The sequence below is a fragment of the Amphibalanus amphitrite genome, unplaced genomic scaffold, assembly GCF_019059575.1.
Source record: "Amphibalanus amphitrite isolate SeventyFive unplaced genomic scaffold, NRLGWU_Aamphi_draft 000342F_arrow, whole genome shotgun sequence".
NCBI lineage: Eukaryota > Metazoa > Arthropoda > Thecostraca > Balanomorpha > Balanidae > Amphibalanus > Amphibalanus amphitrite.
In genome coordinates, this window is record NW_024881837.1 from 219,912 (window position 1) to 239,320 (window position 19,409).

At 52.2% G+C, this 19,409-nt stretch overlaps 1 protein-coding gene across 2 annotated transcripts in view; it reads left to right on the forward strand.

Annotated features, from left to right (window-relative positions):
- The window catches only part of LOC122389038 (zinc finger protein ush-like), an 87,811-nt gene that overhangs the window by 42,191 nt on the left and 26,211 nt on the right, over positions 1-19,409 (forward strand). The window contains exon 1 of one of the 2 annotated variants that reach the window (XM_043380694.1): positions 947-1,418. The exons of the other annotated variant lie outside the window; for it this stretch is intronic. Within the exon in view, the coding sequence (XP_043236629.1) occupies positions 1,223-1,418 (196 nt within the window). The 5' untranslated portion in view covers positions 947-1,222. Of the gene's footprint in view, positions 1-946; positions 1,419-19,409 lie in introns of those variants that run through there. 2 annotated transcript variants of the gene reach the window in all.

Consider the following 19,409-nt stretch of genomic DNA (forward strand, 5'->3'; position numbering starts at 1 on the left):
TGGATGATGACCACGGCTTAGCTTCAATTAAGCTCGCAGGAAAACCCTGCCATGATCTTTACTCATGGCACTTGAATCTGAGATAACATCTTAGTTAATTGTGCTGTGATACTGATACTCTGTGCGCAATTTGATAGTATTAAGAATTTCAGCGTCTGCTGGGATTTTTGCTTAAATATCTTGGCTATTTGTGTTTCTGGATCAATTGCTGTTCCAAATGCCTTAGCTGTCGTGATTACTGATAATTTGTATTGAGGCATAGATGTTTTATGAAGGATGCAGCTTGCCATAACCGTTTAAACAGCACAGAGTTTTGGTGTTGGTCTCTGACAAAAATTAAAATGAACAAGTACAATTTGCCTCTACATTTTCAGGCAAATGGGAAAAAGGGAAACCAGTGCCCGGTGTTTTAGACAACTCCAGTTATGGACGTCATATGTCCAGCTCAGTCCGCGCTGAGTCTCATGGCTCAGCTGCGTTCGGTGCTGAGCTCAATATGTCTAAACCCAGTCCAGGCACTCGCTCAGTGTGAGCAGCTGGCTCCGTGTCACCAGTCTTAGCGCTGTCAGTATCACCATGGACGACTGAAGTACTTCCTCTGTCATTTCCGCACCGGCTCAGCCCGGCACCTATCGTCACCTCAGGCGTCCGCTATGGTGTGGTGATAACCTCCTCTGATGGGTCCATCAAGTGGCATGGGCTGAATTAATATTGAAAGGCTGGGTCTCAGTTGATATGGTGAGACTTGATATGAGCTTACCTGGGAAGATCTGAAGTATGTACAAGGAAGCATAGTTAGATCACGGAATATACATATAGTCTACGACATGGAATGGACAGATCGCGATTTAACCACGTTAAACGTGTAACTCGAAAGTAAGCAAGGAGGAGCCCATAGTATAAACGCACACAGTGTTCTCGCGCTACAAAATCAAATATTTATCGCAAAACCACGAAAAAAAAAACTCGACCACCTAAACCAAGACCTAAACAAAATTCGACATTTTTGTGCAGACCAAGGCCACATATAGTGCGCAGACTACTACACAGTGCAGTAGTGATTCAAGGGTAGAATCGACGGTTTATTTAGTGCTGGTAACGGCAATTTACCGTTAATCTTTTCATTCATTTGATTTTTTTTTTGTACTTTTTGATTGTGATTAGGATTATTAATGAGTTTGCGGATTGACGTTTTTTCGCAAATTTGTGAGCTTGAAAAGTGATGTGGCCCAGCGCGGTCCGCTGTGGCTACTGCCAAAAGACGATATCAAAATCGCAAATTTCGAGACACCGGAGAAGGCTGCATCCGTGGTTGCCTACAACCCGGCCCGGCCGGCCCCGCAAAAGCGAATCGCAACCGGCTGATGGTGGTCCTTCGCCAGTGGAGCTGCTGCTTCTGGCTGCAGGCACATTGCCGGGTAAGTTTGTATCGCCTTATTATTAAAAAAAAATAGTGGTTTATAGCATTAAGTTAGTGATTTATGTATTAGTTAGTTATTAATACAATTATTCTAGCCTTCGCGCTATCGTGACCGCCGACCGCCCGTCCAGTCACACGGACAGTTATAGGTACATACTTCTGATCTCCCTGTTCTACGAATTTGTTCTGATCTGTGGTCTTCGCGCATTAGTAACTAACTCATTTTTCTTTCGTCACATATTTCACTGTACCCTTGACGGGGAGCCCCAATGTAAATGTGAATACCAATTGCCTTTTTATACTTAATGTTTTTACTATTGAATATTTATATAATAAGTGTGTCGTAGACTATACATATATTCCGTGGTTAGATCGACAAGAATTTGAGGCGAGAGCTTGGGGCTTAAATTCGCATGGAACAGTCATTTGGTCACAGGGACGCCGGGCTTTGCCTGGCCTGCCTTGCAGTTTGCAGGATCATTTTGGTTTTAAAAACCTGACCTTTATGATACATTCTTAGGCTCAGTAGGCACTACTCTGCTTTCACAGAAGTATTTGCCAACTTTACTACTTATAAGCATATTTTAGCTGCATAGTGCATCATATGGCGACGGATGATTGAGATGGAGATGGGTATCCTCGGAACATCCTAGCACTACCACCTGACTAACGGGATGTTCAACTCCCCCGCAGGGGGTTGGCAGTGGCGTGGGTCGCTGTTGGACTGGGCTCCTTGGGCCCTCGCCCCGCGGCGGCCCTGGCCTCGGCCAGCAAGGGGAGTAGCGCCCCCTCGGCCCCAGCTTGACCCATGCTTGCTTACGATTTGCTTTTGATCACTGGATGGACAGATGGTACGGCCCGACTTTTCTTGGTTTCCGTGGTTTTGTTTCTCTTGAGCGGTCTTTGTTTGCTTTTACTTTGCTTTTCACCGGATGTCCGCGTTTCGTTCGATCACAGCTTTCTGATTCCTTTCCCCTTTTTTCGTTGTTTTTTACACCCGCAGGAACACAGCCGAGTTGGGCTAGTGTAAGGGGAGTGGCGTCCCCTCGGGTACCAGCCGGTTTTACTAGGCTAGGCGAGCCGACCCGTACCCCAGGACAACGGGATCCTGGAGGTTGAGCCCCCCACCGTGCGGAGCCAGTCGCGGTGGCTGGGCAACACGCCTCTTTGGCCCTGAGTTCTGTAAGGGCGGGACACTCAGTGGGGCGCCGCACTTGAGGAGCCATTCCCAGTCGTGATGCCGCCGGGGGTGGTGTCGGAGAGGTGTCGCCGGCGGGGTTCGGGCATTTGTGCTCGTCCTCCGTCGGTGGGACTGATCTGTCGCTGCCCCTGGCGGTGACTCGGCTAGGCGTCAAGGGAGGAGACGGTATCCGACCGTGGGGGGTGGTGAGTCTCTCTCTCCCCCTCGGAAGGTGCCGCCAAGTCCCGTACAGTCAGCTCGGCCGTCCCAGGCCTTGTAGCGGCGCCGTTGCGGAGCGTCGGCGGCCGAGCTGGCGGAGACCAACAGACTCGCATGGATACCTTGACCAACCCCTCCTCCCCCTCTCTCACCAATCCCTCGGCTTCGGCCGATTCTCGGCCGCCGGCCTCGGCCGACGGGCGAACGTTGCACGTTCCAAGACCGAAAAATCCCAGAATCCTCATCTTCCGGAGCGCAGACAGGGAGCTGAGCTCCTTGTCGCCCTTCCAGCGAAAGGACGGTTGTGACCGGTTTGGCAGCATCGTCCGCTGCGACCGCATGCGGGACGGAGCACTTGAGGTGGAGTTCCGTAAGAGCGAAGAGGCGACGAATGCCTTAACTGCCACTCGATTCGTGTACTCGGAAGGACGTGCCTCCGGTCGGAAGCTCGTTTCTTTGCCGCTGACGGTGGAGCCACACCGCTCCAAGAACTCCTCTCGAGGAGTTATAAACTGCTTCGACTTGAGGAACGTGAGTGACGAGGACATAGCGGACGGGCTCTCGGAGTACGGCGTGACAGCCGCCCGCCGCATCCTCACGCGAAGAGGCACGGTCCCGACAAATAACATCATTCTGACATTTGACACCACCGACATGCCGAACGAGGTCCGTGTGGGGTACATCAAGGTCCGCGTGCGCCCATACGTCCCGGCACCCATGCGCTGCTATCGGTGCCAGAGGTTCGGCCACACGAAGGACAACTGCCGGGGTAGACCCACATGCTCCAAGTGCGCTTCTCAGGACCACACTGACGATACGTGCGACTCGGAGACCCCTCGATGCGTCAACTGCGGAGAGGGGCAGAAACCGCACTCCGCGTATGACAGGTCCTGCCCTACATACGTCAAGGAGAAGGAGATTAACACCATCAAGGCTACCAGGAATCTGTCATTCAAAGAGGCCCGGGAGGTATATAACCAAAATCACCCGAAGACCTCGTATGCCCAGAAGGTGAAAGTGACAAACGCTACCGATGCCTCCCAGATGAGCGTGGCACAGCTCGTGCAGCTTCTCAAAAGATTTGGCCTCACTGTCGTAGCCACTGGTGACTCCGCGGACTCTTCGGCGCCTGGTGCGCCGCCGAGTGACACAGCAGACTGCTCAAGAGTCAGTGTGGGGTCCACCCAGTCCCGCTCCAGCTGCGAGCGGTGAAGGAGACGATTGGACCGTCGTCCAGCGCCGACAGGGTGGTCGGCGCCCCCCGGCGCAGGGTAAGGCGCCATCCACCCCGCCCCGCCCCCGACCGCCCACGGCGGTGCAGGAGGCTCTGCGGCGGGGAGAGGAGGAGAGGAGGGCACGAGAGGCGAGGAGGGCTCGCCTCGTTCAAAAGGCCATCGAGGCTAAGGAGGCCTCTGTTGCCGCCTCCGCCTCCGGGAGTGCCAATGCGGCTGTCGCCGCTGACACCCCGGAGACCCCTCAGGCGGGGACTCGGCCCATCATGGGTCCCCCGCCCCCTCCCTCGCTCTCGCAGCAGCGGCGGCCTCCGCCGTCGCTGCCAGACACACCTGTGTCAAGGACACAGGCCGCCGCCCCGACATCCCCGTCGGGGCAGCCTCAGCCCCCTGCGGCTCCGGGGCGCCTTGCCAAACGGCAGACGCCCCCGAGCTGGTCGCCCTCGGAGGGTGACGCTCCTCGGGCGAAAAAGCCCCAGCAGGGCTTGAGTCACGCCCGATCTGCCTCCGCAGAAGGCAGACTCCACCGAGAGGGCTCGGGGCACCCCCGTATCCGCTACGGGGGGAGCGCCTCTTCGGAAAAAGAGGACTTAGTCTAGTCATTTACTCTAGTCATTTCCTCTTTTATCCTTTTATCTTTTTCGCGCTATTGCGCTTTTTTACCAGGTGCGTTTCTCTCGGTGTTTTTTACCTTTTTTGTGGCCAGTCAGGTATCTGCGTGCGCCTTTGCCTCATGTTATACGCGCCCTTTTTGCGCCTTTTTAACCACGCCTTTTATTCTACAGTGGAACTGTAGAGGCCTCCGGGCCAACTACCAGGACCTACAGTCTCTTATCCGTTGGCGCACACCCTTGTTTTAGGTCTCCAGGAGACCAAGCTAGCGCCAAATGTCACCTTTGTCATCAAGGGCTACTCTGTTTTTAGAAGAGACCTAGATACCCCGACCGTTGCCCATGGAGGTGTGCTTCTGGCGGTTCACCATAGCGTACCTGCGCGCCAGGTGCCGCTGCAGACTCCCCTGCAGGCGGTGGCCGCCAGAGTTGATTTCAACCACCGGGAACTGACCGTGTGCTCCTTATACCTACCACCAGGTAGAGCGCTCCCGGTGGTTGAGCTACATCGACTTGTCGATGAACTTCCACCTCCGGTCCTGCTAGTGGGCGATTTTAACGCCCATAGCCTGGCGTGGGGCTGCGACACGACTGGCACTCGTGGTCGACTTTTAGAATCTTTTATCCGCGATGAGGCGCTCTGTATTTTAAATACAGGACAGCGCACCCATTTTACAACACCCTCCGGTCAAACATCGGCTCTGGACCTGAGCTTAGCCAGCCCGCAGCTAGCTCAGCTTTTTAACTGGTTCGTCCATGACGACCCACTCGGGAGCGACCATTTCCCGGTGTGGCTGGAGCACCAGGAGTCCCCAGTAGTAGGCAGCCGTCCACCTAGGTGGAATCTTCGGAAGGCCGACTGGGGCGATTTCCAGACCGCCGTAGAGGCCTCTGTTCTATCCAGAGCCGACACCTCTGTGATATCCACAGAGGAGTTTACGTCCCTACTCATTGATTCCGCAAACGGGTGCATACCCAAGACGTCGAGTCAGCCTCGTCGTCCTCCTGTTCCGTGGTGGACCAAGGAATGCGGAGACGCGATTCGTGCCAGGAAACGCGCTTTTAGAAAGTTTGACCGGAGTGGCACTACTGAGAACCTCATCGCTTTTAAGAAAGCGCGGGCTTTTGCCCGACGCGTTTTAAAAGAGGCAAAGGCTGTTTCATGGCGCACTTACGTAAGTTCCTTAAACCGTTTTACTCCTACGACCCAGATATGGGCACGCATGAAGCGCATTGAAGGCCGGTTCAGCTCTGTTCCGCTTCCGGTTTTAAGAGTGAACAACACGGACATATCTCACCCTTCAGACGTCGCAGAGACGATAGGCCGTGCACTCTATCAGCGCTGCCGAGGAGAGTCCTCACGACCTGCACCAGCCGCCGTGGACTTCAGCACAGCTGAAAATTTCGTGTACAATGAGCCTTTCACCATGGTTGAGCTTACGTCTGCCATCAGCTCGTTGCGCAGCGTCTCAGAAGGTCCGGATGCTGTCCACAACGACATGCTCCGTCATCTCCCCGCAGTAGCCCTCGAGGCGCTGCTAGCAACCTTCAATTCGCTTTGGGAGACTGGCACCTTCCCTGAGACCTGGCGGGAAGCCATTATCATTCCTATCTTGAAGGCTGGCAAGTCGGGACATGACCCTCTCCATTATCGGCCCATCTCTCTCACATCATCGCTATCAAAGCTGATGGAGAAGATGGTCAATGTGCGTCTTAGCTGGTTTCTGGAACATCACGGTGTTTTTACAAACGCCCAGTGCGGTTTTAGAAAACACCGCAGCCCTGTGGACCACATCTTAGCCCTTGACACCGAGATACGCACCTGTTTTACTGAAAAGAAGCACCTTGGAGCACTGTTCTTTGATATTGAGGCGGCCTATGATACAGTGTTACGACACAGAATACTTTCCAAAGTACATAAGTACGGCATACGTGGCCGAATGGGTCTCTTTATCAAGAACTTTTTATCGGGTCGTCGGTTCAAAGTCCGTGTTGGCAGCCGTCTTTCGAGCAGTTTTATTCAGGAGAACGGAATTCCTCAGGGCGGAGTGCTCAGTGTGGCGCTGTTCGCTGTGGCGATCAATGACATTGGCGACAATCTCGCACCATCTATCGGCAAATCACTATTTGTCGATGATTTCGCGATCTGGTTTTCAGCTACGACCGCCCGTCACGTTGCCAGACAGTTGCAGCTCGCTGTAACCCGTCTGGAGAGGTGGAGCGACGACAACGGCCTTCGTTTTTCAACAACGAAGACCGTCGCTATGCACTTTTGCCGCCGCCGCTGTGACGACTTAGCCTTGGGAATCAAGCTCCATGGACAGGTGATTCCTACTCGGCCGGTGGCGAAGTTTCTTGGAATCTTTTTTGACAGTCGTTTGACGTATAGAGAACATTTTAGAACGCTTCGGGAACGATGTTTTAAATCCATGAACGTTTTAAAATGTGTCGCCCGCACATCTTATGGTGCGGACCGCAGGACCCTTCTTCTTCTCTATCGATCGATTATACGATCGAAGCTGGATTACGCTTCCTTTGTCTATGATTCAGCGAGTGAATCCAGCAAGAAGGTCCTGGATACAGTCCATCATGCAGCACTCCGAATAGCCACCGGAGCATTCCGCACCTCGCCCAGGAGCAGCATTCTTGCTGAGGCGCACGAGCCGCCACTTTCTCTCCGCCGTCAGACGCTGGGGATGCGTTATGCTCTTAAACTACGTCAATTCCCGACGCACCCGACGTACCCGTACGTCTTTTCGCGTCACATTGCTTCATCTGGTAATGGGACGAGTCATCCATTCGGAGCACGCATGAGAGGGTTATTCTCTACATCGAATATAGCCTTGCGCGGCGTTCGGCGTATCTGGGGAACGCCTTCTCCACCCTGGAGAAACGCCCCGCCGCAGGTAGACCTCTCGCTTTCCGAAGTAAAAAAGGATAGCCTGCTGTCCTATGAAGCACAAACCAGAGCCTTGGAGCATATAGCCTCGTATGATGGTTTTATTTCAGTCTACACAGACGGCTCAAAAACATCCGAGGGAGCGGGTTGCTCTTTTGTCGCTGGTCGGGACACCCGCTCGTTTTCCCTTCCACCCAGCGCCTCGGTGTTTTCCTCAGAGCTAGTCGCCATCGAAAAGGCTCTGTGTTTTATTGAGGTGTCCGACGGTTCTTTCTATTTGATTTTATCAGACTCACTAAGCAGTCTGTTGGCTTTACGACGGTTTAATCCTGACGACCCGATCATTCAGGACATTTTAACTCGGCTAACTTCGGTGGAACAGTCCGGAAAAACTATCCGGTTTTGCTGGATTCCCAGTCATGTTGGAATCCAAGGCAACGAGCTTGCTGACGCCGCCGCGAGACGCGCTGCCGCAGCGCCCTACACTCGGCGATTTCCTCTGCCTGCCCGGGATTACTATCCCGTCGTACGATCTTCCATGCTCTCGCAGTGGCAGGCAGAGTGGGACTCGCGCGCGAGCAGTAAGCTGAGAGATATCAAGCCAACTCTCGAGCCTTGGTCGTCATCCATGCAAAGTAACAGACATAACGAAGTCGTCTTATGTAGGCTGCGCATCGGCCATACGTATGCCACGCATGGTCATCTCCTCCGCGGAGAAGAGCAGCCCACCTGTCGCAGGTGTACCGTGCCTCTCACTGTCTCTCACGTGCTTTTATCTTGTCCTCTTGCTGAACCGAACCGGACACGCTACCTCGGGCGCATCGCTCCGGGTACCACTATCCGCCGCTTACTGGGTGACGAGTCACCCTGGGTTTTATCCGGCAACATCTTTTCTTTCATCCGTTCGATCAATTTCCAAGTGATTTACTCGACCTGACCCCAATCCAACTAGCCCTCTCTAGTCCTTTCATCTAGTCAGTTGTCTAGGACGACACCTTTGCGCTGTTTTATCTTACCTTGCTATTTTATATCGAGTCTTACTTTCTAGTCTTAGTATCTAGAAGGTTCTTTCTTGTGGCACACTTGTTTTATTAGTACGACGTTATGGGCGCAAAATGACCTTAGCAGTCGGCGCGCCCTAAAGCCCCAATCAACAAACAAGGGATGTTCAACTCATCCTGCTCCGTCAGATTTTTTCCTCCAACCCCGAACTGCGGCGGGATGGTGGCGAAACGGGATAGTTAGGAGCGAATCAGCGCTATCAGATGACGCCCAAAATACAGTGATAAGTGTCGAGGAACGGTTGTCGATCGCCGTGGTAAAACAACACGCCTGATCCGGCAGTTGGAGGTCTGTTGTGAAATTCTCATCTCGGAAAAATCTCCGATCGGGCCCCATCTGTGCGCGGGGGCTCAGGGCTGTCACACGTTAACCACCAAACAAAGCGGCACGACACTCTTATCGAGACGTGTCTGACAGGCCAGCCGGCCAGAGGAGATCTATCGCGGGGCCTTCCGCTTTCACTGGCATCCATCATTCGCGCCGGTCCGCCGGGATCATGGGAACGGCGGTGGAGGAACAGACTCCGATACCGGCCGTGGACACCTGTGTCCGCAGCGATAGATCGACGACGATTTCGGCGTGGTGATTCCGGCGCGGCGGTGACATGGCGGCGATCTGTTCGTATTATTTTCGTGAGAGCGGCGCCAAAGCCTCTACTAGACCTCCGCTGAATCTTAGTGGGAACTTCAAATGTTCTTACGCCCTCCATTAGCACTTCGTGGGTCCTCAACAGACCTCCAAATGTCCTCCGCTGCTCTTCCGCTGGTCCTTTGCTGCCCCTCCACTGCCCTCCGCACGTCATCCACCGGCCTTCGCTGGTCCTTCGCTAGCCCTCTGCGGGCGCTACTCTGGCCCTCCGTGGGTCCTCCGCGGTCCGCCACTACTGGTGTTACCTCCGGGAGCTGTCGTATGACGGATCGAAGCCTCCAGGAGGGCGCGGCTGAGCTCGCCAGCCTTGACACGACCCCCGCCGATAGAGGCGGCCGCTCCGATACCGCACAGACCTCCCATGGATACGAGCCGATGGCGGCGGGGTTCCGACGGCTCGGCACTGATCGGGCTAGAAGCCATCGGTCTATGTCGTTCACCGGTCTTCCAGAGCTCCTGTGAACGCCGAACGTCGCCGGAGATCGGCAGAGCGGTGTTTTTGCGTCATATCTTGTGGTTGTGAGGCTCCCGGGGGGCCACTGGGCGGGAAGGGAAGGTCGTCTGTGCATGCCGGTACCCCGCTGGGCCCCATTTGTCCTATTGATGGGAGTCATCGCGATGTTGGAGATGGCTACTTATGGGGAACATCTGACGCAACAAAGGCGAAACTGACGCCGATGGGGTGGCGGCAGTCAGCGAATGGATGCTGGATCGAAGCGTCATGCTTTTCGAATCACGACCAGTTTTCAGTAATCGTGGTTTGTTGGAGCAGGACAAAACATCACGAGAGGAGAAGCTCGTACCTGGTTGTTGATATGAGGGCATCGTGCTTCAGAAACATATGTAAAGCTGTTGCTCATCTGCTGGGGAGTTTTACTCTAACCTTAATTGCAAATAGCATAAGGTATTTGATGTAGATCTACGTTAGTTATGGTTAACATTAGCCACAGTTACTGCTAAACATTATTTTCACCTCTAATCCGATGAGAGGATTGCAATCTCTGACAACGCCACCTGCTTCCTTTGCTGCATTATTAGATACTTTTTCGAACACCATGGATTTGGAGATACCGAAAACACTGGCAATTCGTAATGTCCATCCTATCTCTGTGCTGGTCTAACACTTTGATAAGCACTTTCATCCCGTGGAGTTCGTAGAACCCTCCCTCCTGATTGAGCCGATCCTCTGGTCAAAAATCGGCGCGGACACCCGTGCAGCTCTCCCGGACACGACAGACACCCTGTGCCGGCTCACCGCCGGGCACTGCTCTGTGCACAGCAGTGCACGTGCACGGCCGGCATTCCTCGGCGCGCGCGCGGCACCGGCCAGCAGGGGCGGCCGCTGGCTCTGCAGGCCGTTCTGACAGGTGCTGATTTGGACATCATCGGCGGTGTCGCCGTCCAATCGTGCCATCGGTCGCGGCCTCGCGCCGCGCCGCTCTCGTCCTGCCTGCGTCGCTCGGCGGACGCTGATAGTCAGTGTCGATATGCAAAACGTCGCGTCGTGGCCCCTCCGACCGGCGGCAGGGCGCTCTCCGATCGGACCGGGCGCCGTCGTCGCGCCGATTCAGCCGATAGCGGCATCGGGACAGCGTCCGCGGGGCGCCCGACTAGGACTGAGGTGACCCGCAGCCAATGACCTGACCTTGTGACCTGACAGAGACATAGCCTGAGGCCGTGGGCTGCAGTCAGCAGTGCTGCTGATGAGTTCAAGAAGAGATCTGGTCAGAGACATCGTTCTCACGAGCTTTGTATCCACATTCACTACTGAGCTTAGGTTAAAAGGGTGGTGAGCTAATAGGATATCAACTGGTTCATTGTCGAACGATGGCTTAGAAAATGGCCTATTAGTATTGATTTTGAACAATTATCTGATGGATGAAGCTCACCGGATTGCTGAGCCGACCTAGATACTCTGGAAACCATTTGGTGTTGCAGATACAACACAATATTTGAGCTACTTCCCGTTGCACCGGTCGGTGACTCCGTGGGTCAGCGATCCGAGACCCAAAATCACCTCAGGTCACCAGGTCGTCTGGGGCGCGTCAGCTGGTGGAGCGGCACCTCAGGAGGATGTTGATCGGCCCGATTCCCGCGGAGGTGATCCGTGCAGCTGCTGGGTCGCCGAGATGGGCCCACTGACAGGCCGATGGGGGCTGCAGCGGCCGGCGCCCGACCGACAGACATAATGCGGTTTCCTTGCTGGCCGCTGGAGATAAGAGCCGCGAGTGTCGGACGCTCGCCTCTCGGCTATCTGTTAGCGCACGCCGTCCGTCTGTTCAAAAGGCGAGCACACGCACCCGATCCTGCTGTTCGCAAAACTGTGTCGGAATGCAGGCAGAGAAACGCCGGTGAAATGCGGCCGACGTGATTTTTGAGTTTCCTTTCGCGTCTGATTTGGGAAAATCCGCGGTCTGATAATTTGTGGCTAGATACTCTGCTATGGTTTGTGGCTATATACATACGCCGCTTCAGGTGATGCTGAGCTTCTATGTAATTATCGGCTTAGACCTTCGGTGCTTATCACTTTCTGGGCAACACTGGGGATTCTATCAGTACTTCCCAGTCTCCGCCTCACACCTTGGGCCGAGATTGACGTCACATGTTACATGTGAGCCTTTTTCGCTTTCGGATCAATTATGTTTCGGTAGGCAGATAAAATTCCACTGTGCTGAGACTTTAGAAACAGTAAGCTTAGAAGATATTATCTAGGTATTTGTCTTTACCAGCCCTGTGGTGTGAGACAAAAACCAGCGTTTAGTGAAAAGATACCCACTAACCCTCCTCAGACCCCACCCACTTCTTATAACCGTCATGTGGGCTGCCCTTACGGCCATTGACCGACAAGGGTGCTTTATTTCATCTGCCGACATCAACACAGTGTTTGGCCACTCATTTTCACTTTCACGACTCGCTGGGAAGCTGGATTGGGGTATTTGCCACTGGAAAATCCGAAACTTGATATGATTGCCGTATTTCAAGCTTGTGGCATAGTTAGGGGATTGCTGATTGTTAGGGACACGAAGAGATGCAATCACTGAAAATGTATGACGTACGTGTGACGGATAGGTGGTAACGGGAGCATTAGAAAATTAACTGTCCTCGTAAATTTCGTCTTATGTTGTAATGCACCTCATTCTTAGGGTTCCACCGTAATGTAATAACGCATTGCATATTCATCGCCGAACGGAGTGAGTCATTGCATTATTTTACAGCTCCATATAATTATTTTACGGCTCCATTGAATTACAGGAGTGGCGCATTCCGATATTTCCGTGAGTGCCGTGCATGGGTCTGTAATCACAGCGCCAGCTCGCTATCGGCACCCTCTGGAGCCTTGCCGTGCTCAGAGGATCGTCTGCGTGCGCAGAGATTTCCGCCGAGATATGGCAGCTCTCCAGAGCATATGGCAGCTCTGTGGCATGTCGGATCATCAGATGTGGCCCGATCGGAACAAAATTATAGGTGCCGCGGTGCCGGCCTCTTGTGGAGGTGTTCGTATCAGACACACGACTCCGCCGCATCATACCGCATCATGGCATCGCGTTTTTCAATCAAACACGCTCCATGTGATCTGACCTGTAACGCCAATGGTGACATTGAGGTCATTCTTATAAAGCTACCTGGGCTCTCTAACCCGTTTGGAACATGATAAACACTCTAGTAAATTTATATATAAATCAACATATAATGAATATATGTAGTCTACAAATCAATATGGATCGGATTATGAAAGCAAATCAAACACCATTTGCGCGATGGTGCCTTCAGCGAAAGGTTCATCGATTGGGCTGTTATTTTAACATTTGAACTTATTTCTACCAAATGTTGCACTTTTGTCTTGACGGTGGATTTTTTTTGCGTATACTTCGTTGTCATATGGCTCACTCTACCGCTGTAGAGCAACGCTCACAGTCACCATCATATCTTCCCAATTTGTTTCAATGCTGCTGCTTTCTCGCTCGATGGTTTGCCGCAGATATTTTCTTAGACGCAAGCAGCCACATCCTGTTGAGGTGAGGATGCTTTCCATCCACACCAATATATCGACGCTAGCAACCCTTCGTCACATAGTTAATCCACACCATAATTGAATGGTTTACATTCACAGCACGAGCGTGGCTCCGAACAGCCAGATAAGACATCTATGAAGTGTTGCGGCTGATTGCATGGGCGTCCCTGTAAACGTCGAATATTTATGTGCTGTCAAGTGTGTAGCCAGTGATAAATCACACACCCGCGGCGTCTTGGTGCCACCGCGGCTTACATAGCAACTCAGAAATGATGCAAACTCATTCAATGTTGAGTGCTGGTTTTGAAATACCTGTCATGGATTCAATGGGGTCCTGCCTGATTAGCACAAAACATTTGATGGGCGGGTTTGTTAAATCATACAAGATGCTGTACCAAATGGTTTGGTGACTGTCCATTGCCCATCATTCACCACGTAACAGCCCAACAGCCCTTGGTAGCACCAGATTGTCTCCTCTAATCCAGCTCTACCCCCCCCCCCCATGTCTCCCTCTCATGGCCGTTGACCTTGGTCATTCACACCATGTTCCCAGCACTGGATTCCTAGCTGACGGGGTGATACCCGTTATAACCGTCCGATAGGGGATGCTATCTTATCCACCAGTGCACTCCCGTTGGGGACAATGGTAGGACAATGAGCACTGGCGTGTTGATTTCGACTCTGATTGACTCAGTGACTCGGGGCCAGTGTCTTTCTGACTCGCGACTCCGACTGTGTTGGTGGGACTGATAAATGCGACTCAAACAGGCTCTATCATCCTGCTAAGCCAGTTCACGTATGCTGGTTGGCTACTTAATTTCCATTAGCTCACCTGGGTCGCATTATATTATTTCTTACGGTTAAAGGAAGGGTGCCACCTTCCGAAATTTTTTGTTCTATGAATCTATTTTACTTATTTGAATTTTTAGACGTGGTTAGCGCGTCCACAATATACAAAAAACCGAAACATTGCATTTAATACATTGGCCAAAAAAAAAAAGATCGTTGTTTATATCACCACTACAACTCAAGGTCGTTTGATGTGGCAGCTAGGACGGCTGGCATATCCTGTTGTCATGGCAACATATCATTCTGCCATTTGCATTGATGGCGCAACTGAGACAAAAAGATGAACAAATAAAAAGGAAGAATATAACATGATTTGAACTAAGTTGTAGGTAACCAAGTAGGTAACTGTTGGCCATATTTGCCAACAGTTAAAGAACATCAAATAAGTCGAGTAAAGGTTTTTCCTTTACAATGCTTAAGAGATCTATGGAACCCTTCACCCTTCATGCAACTTACTAGAAAAACTTCCCAATTAAAATTTTAAAACTTAAGTGTATACCATAAAGAAAAAATATACCCTTTCAAAATGATAAAACATGCTTCAAAAGTATAACTTTTATACATACCTTTGCTGATTTCATGTTTTATAAAATACCCTTAACACGACGAGGAAATAGTGCTGAAGATTTTTGCCTGCCCGAATGCTGGCAGCAAAACTCGCAAATGATAACTTCACGTGCGGATTCAATGCTGACCGTCTCGAGCATAGGTAAGTGAAGCCGGTTTTTAGGTTCATGTGAGGCTAATCTTGTAAAAACTGCGTTGTGTCCAAAAGGTGGCACCCTTCCTTTAAATTTGAGACCAGCTCGCTGTAATCTGACATTCGGGACGCAAAATGGTCTGGACAGTCGGCGCGTCCTAAAGTCCCCAATAAACAAGCAAGCGAAAAACGATGTTATTCCATGTGAAATGCTGTCTGCCTGAGTCGGCAAAGCAGAATCTACGCCGTGACTGGGGCGGCAGATTCAATGAAACGCCGCCTTGCGGCTCCCAATTACAACACCGCTAAGCGAGAAAAACTGTAATCTGGCCGGCCGGCGGAGATATATCAGAAATGCTCGTTTCTCGTGCTGCCCGGCTGCTGTCGGGATGTGGTCTGTGATCAAAAGATAGCGCTGACATCGCTAACACTGTGTGGACAGAGGAGAGGACCAATGAACGCTCGCGGCGGTCGACTGACGGCGCACGCCGAACACGGCGTCTCGATGACTGCGGCTGCTGATGGCTGGCCGATGGTAGAGATGAACCGGCCACCTGAGAGGCACCCAGGCGACTCCTGGACGGACCCAGGGCGACAGATGGTCGCGGATCGGTGGCAAAACCCGATCGCAGATAGACGGGACCGGTGTTGGGAGCGCTGAAGCCGAACACTGCGGCAGGTGGCTGACCCTGCCGACTGCAGCTCTGTCTGATGCTGATGCCACGGCCGCCGGTTTTACCGCTCCACTGATGGTCGCCAGTCAGTCATGGCGCGTGTAATGTCGCCTTCAGAGCCTTGTCCGGGGAGTGGCGGTGTTAATCGATCGCTGAATGACACGCCGCGACACGGACTCTGAATACACTCAGCGGCGAGCTGACTGAGAGATTCATACACCACTCTCAGATGAAGGCCGGAGCTTGATTCATTTGTTATACATTTTGTGCGTGTTATTGGACACGAAAACATTCGGAGCTGCATTATCGATATTGAAATTGGCGATAACGAGCTCAGTTTTCTTTATTGGTTTATTTTAAATCGCTTGAATACCCAATAAAATCTGAACGAACTCTAAAATGATGTACGTAAAACTGTTATCACATTTTTTGTGTTCACTTACTGTAAGGTTCACTGGGTACAATTGGGAGCATCCACATTCCACATGTATTACTTTCAAGCTTCCACATCGCTTTTAGCGATAGAGGGTCGTACTACACAACAGCAGTGTAGATTGCAGTCTCGGCGCGACACTCACCTGGGCAGGGCATGCAAATAGGGTGCCGGCAAAATCGCACACACGCGAATCGCTGACAGATCGACATCGCCGCAGTGCCGATAAAGTTATCGCATGCGGCACCTTCGGAAATCCAGAATAGCGTCTCAAATCGAACACGGCTCGACCTCGGGTCGGCGCGATGTCGTGCATGCCGAAGGTGTCACTATAGTCAGTCTGTGAGCGTCTCAACAACTGGAGACGTTCCGATAGCGGCTGGGGACGGTCTGATAGTGGCTGGGGACGACCCGAGCACACGATTGTTGCAGTCGGGAGCGAGAGGGACATTCCAGTGGTAATTTGCGTTTCGCCATCTCAATCTGCCATCTGTAGTAGCTGGTGGTGGTTCTTTTCCTATAAGCCTCTGAGGAGTTAATAATTAGGAAGGAAAATGAAGCGTTGATGGGTGTGTATTCTTATCAGTTGGTGCCTTTGGCCTGTCATACCACAGAAGGATTGGCATGTTCTTTTACTTGAGTCTTTCAAACGTGACCGTTCTCATAACATGTCTCGTCCATAGCCAGTAGCATCGTTTAGCAAGTATAATGGAGGGCATTTGGCCACGATGTGGCAGTATTCCGCTCATAACTCTATTGCTGGCCCGGTTCACGCGATCCAATCGTATCGTCAGCCTGTCGTCGTGAGTGGCGTTGTGAAGGGAAGATACACGTCAGCCGCTGGGACGCCTCGTCCCTGAACAGCCGCGAAGGTCTCAGAGATCCCCCCAGCGCCCGGCTCAGGCCGCAGAAGGGCACGAGGGGACCGGGAGCGCCATCGTCCCGTATCGGCAGCGACGACGGCAGCGGCCGCTATCAGCCGGCCGCGGCACCCTTCACCCGTCATCGGCGCCGACGCGGCCGACGCTATCGCGCCGCAATCGTCGACGCGTCGGGGAGCGTCGACACTGCGGTGGCGGCCGGCCGTTATCATCGTTTCCACCCGGTTGTGCCGTCGGAACCGCTGTCGGAGTCGTTGCCGTCAGGAGGCTGGAAATCTGGACCCTTGTCTGTCCGAACCCTATGGGTCCCTTTCGTTCCCTGTGGGATTTTTGGCAAGGAGTCGTTGCGGAGTCTATTGGTAGTGCTGATGATTGAGACTATCTGTTCAGGGCTGTGTGCAGAATGGTCAGTCGAAGTAGTTACGACTCTGGAGATGGTGATATTTGATGTCGATAGGCAATAGAGTAGATAATGAACATATCTGCTGGATATAATCAGCTGGATAATTACTGACTAAGGGGAACTGTGGCTGTTGATACAACTGGATAAAAATGAAGTAGCCTGCTTGATCTACCATATTTCCTGCTTCACACTGCTTCGGTGCTGGGGGCTGCCGTTTTCATTGTCCTACTGAAAATGTAATTAAGCGTTAAGCACGCGTCTTTGTGGTTATATGTGTGGCTGCAATGAAGTGATCCAGGCTTGTTACATAACCTTGGCATGGTCGTTTGGTTGTTTGAATAAATGACAAGCTCTTTAAATGTTAAATTCGTTGCGTGCGTGTATTGAATAATATTGAAGTCCCATCTCCATATGAATTCATAAATGGTATCAATATTATAAATGCTACGCTATCCATTAGTCTGAAGAGGAAGTTAGTTTTTATCACTTTAGCTGCTCTAAATGTCCACTTTGAACTTGCGTGAAAAGCACACAGAATCTGAACGAGGGGAAATTATTCGGCCGTGTTTTATGCGCTGTTTCCCTTCTAGATGTCACTAGCGTCGAGCGCCTGAAGTTATACTGCACCGCATGGCTGCGGGCGAAGGAACCCGCGTACGCAAACGGATGCGAACTGCGAAGTCATACGCGGTTGAGCGGGCAATTCATTTCGTTACCTAGTAGTCAATGCAGACATTTCTTTCTGGCATATATTTTGTGCTCCCAGTAAAACTGGCTACCCTATTGCATTGAGCATGTCAGCAAAAACTGCTAATCCAAAACTTATACATCCAAACGATTTAATCCACAATGTCCCCTTGCATGATAACGCGGTGTTAACCTGACCAAAATGAAACACCAGACTAAAATATAAAAAGACATAGCTTCCAAGTGACATAGCATAATATAAGATGGCACTCAGAGACAGAGGGTATAGAGTGACACGCCAGTCTCCCATCAGCGGACTGCATAATACAGCCACAGGACGGCCGGCGGCCGGCACAGTGCGATAAGATACATATCTAGAGGCGCTATCCGGACCCATCCGGCGAGCTGTGCGATCCATCAGAGCGCCTGTGGGCCGACACGACAGGTCCGGAGTGGGGAGACACACCTTTCCAGGCACCAAACGGCCGCATGATGGCGCCAATGATATCTGTATTCTCCGCCGTCAAGACGCCCTACAAAATAAATGAAAATAATCGTCGTCCTGTTCGGATAGACAATTGGCGAGTTTTGTTTCCAGCAATAATTCTATTGTTTAATCGTTCCTAGATATCCCAACGCATGTGATGTTTGACCACTGTTCAACTGCTCTTCATCCTCCAACAACCATCAAGACCCAACATCTAACATCCCGCCACTGGGCTACGAGCTCCCAACTGCTCTTCAACCATCCCTAAATCTCCTCAGCCACCCCCACCAACCCCCGACCACCCCCACCCAGCCCTCAGCTGTGGCCTCCGTAGATTGCTGAGTCGGGGAGGCGGCAGCGGCGACGGCGGCGGCGGCCGGCCGGCTGACATCTTTTCAATTTTGTGTCCCGTTTATCGTGGCGGCGCATCTGGGGGCGAATGTTTAAGTCTATTAGGCGGTTATCAGTGGCGAGCACCCATCGCTGCCGCTTTTTGATATCGCGCCGACGAATCCGCAGCGTCGCACCCGACGCGCGTTGCATTGAGGCGATAGGCGACGGCGCTGTTGATTTAGAGGCAGCCAGAGAAGCCGGCCCGGCGATAGAAACATTTTCCAATTTACAACGGCTAAGTATAAATTAGGCGCCGCCTCAGAGTCGGCCCCATTCGTGCCCTGGGGGCGGCGGTGGTGACACGGGTGCCGCGGTGCTCTGTCGTCTTGACCTGAACTGGCCCTCTGACCTGACCCGGGGTGTCTCCTCTGAGCTGACCTGGCAGTGTCCAGGCTGGACCGACGAGTTGACCTACCCGAGCAGGCGCCGCACGATCTCACACCGGTGAGAGGGCGATTCACGGATAGCGGTGAGTCGGAATAATCATCATCGACCACGCCGGCGTCTATAACCTTTCAAACGCCTGATAATAGCGTGGTTAACATGCATAGGAAAAGGACTTATGTCTAATGTTGATGCATGCATTCAGAAGTCGATTAGCAGTGTCATGTTGAGCGCG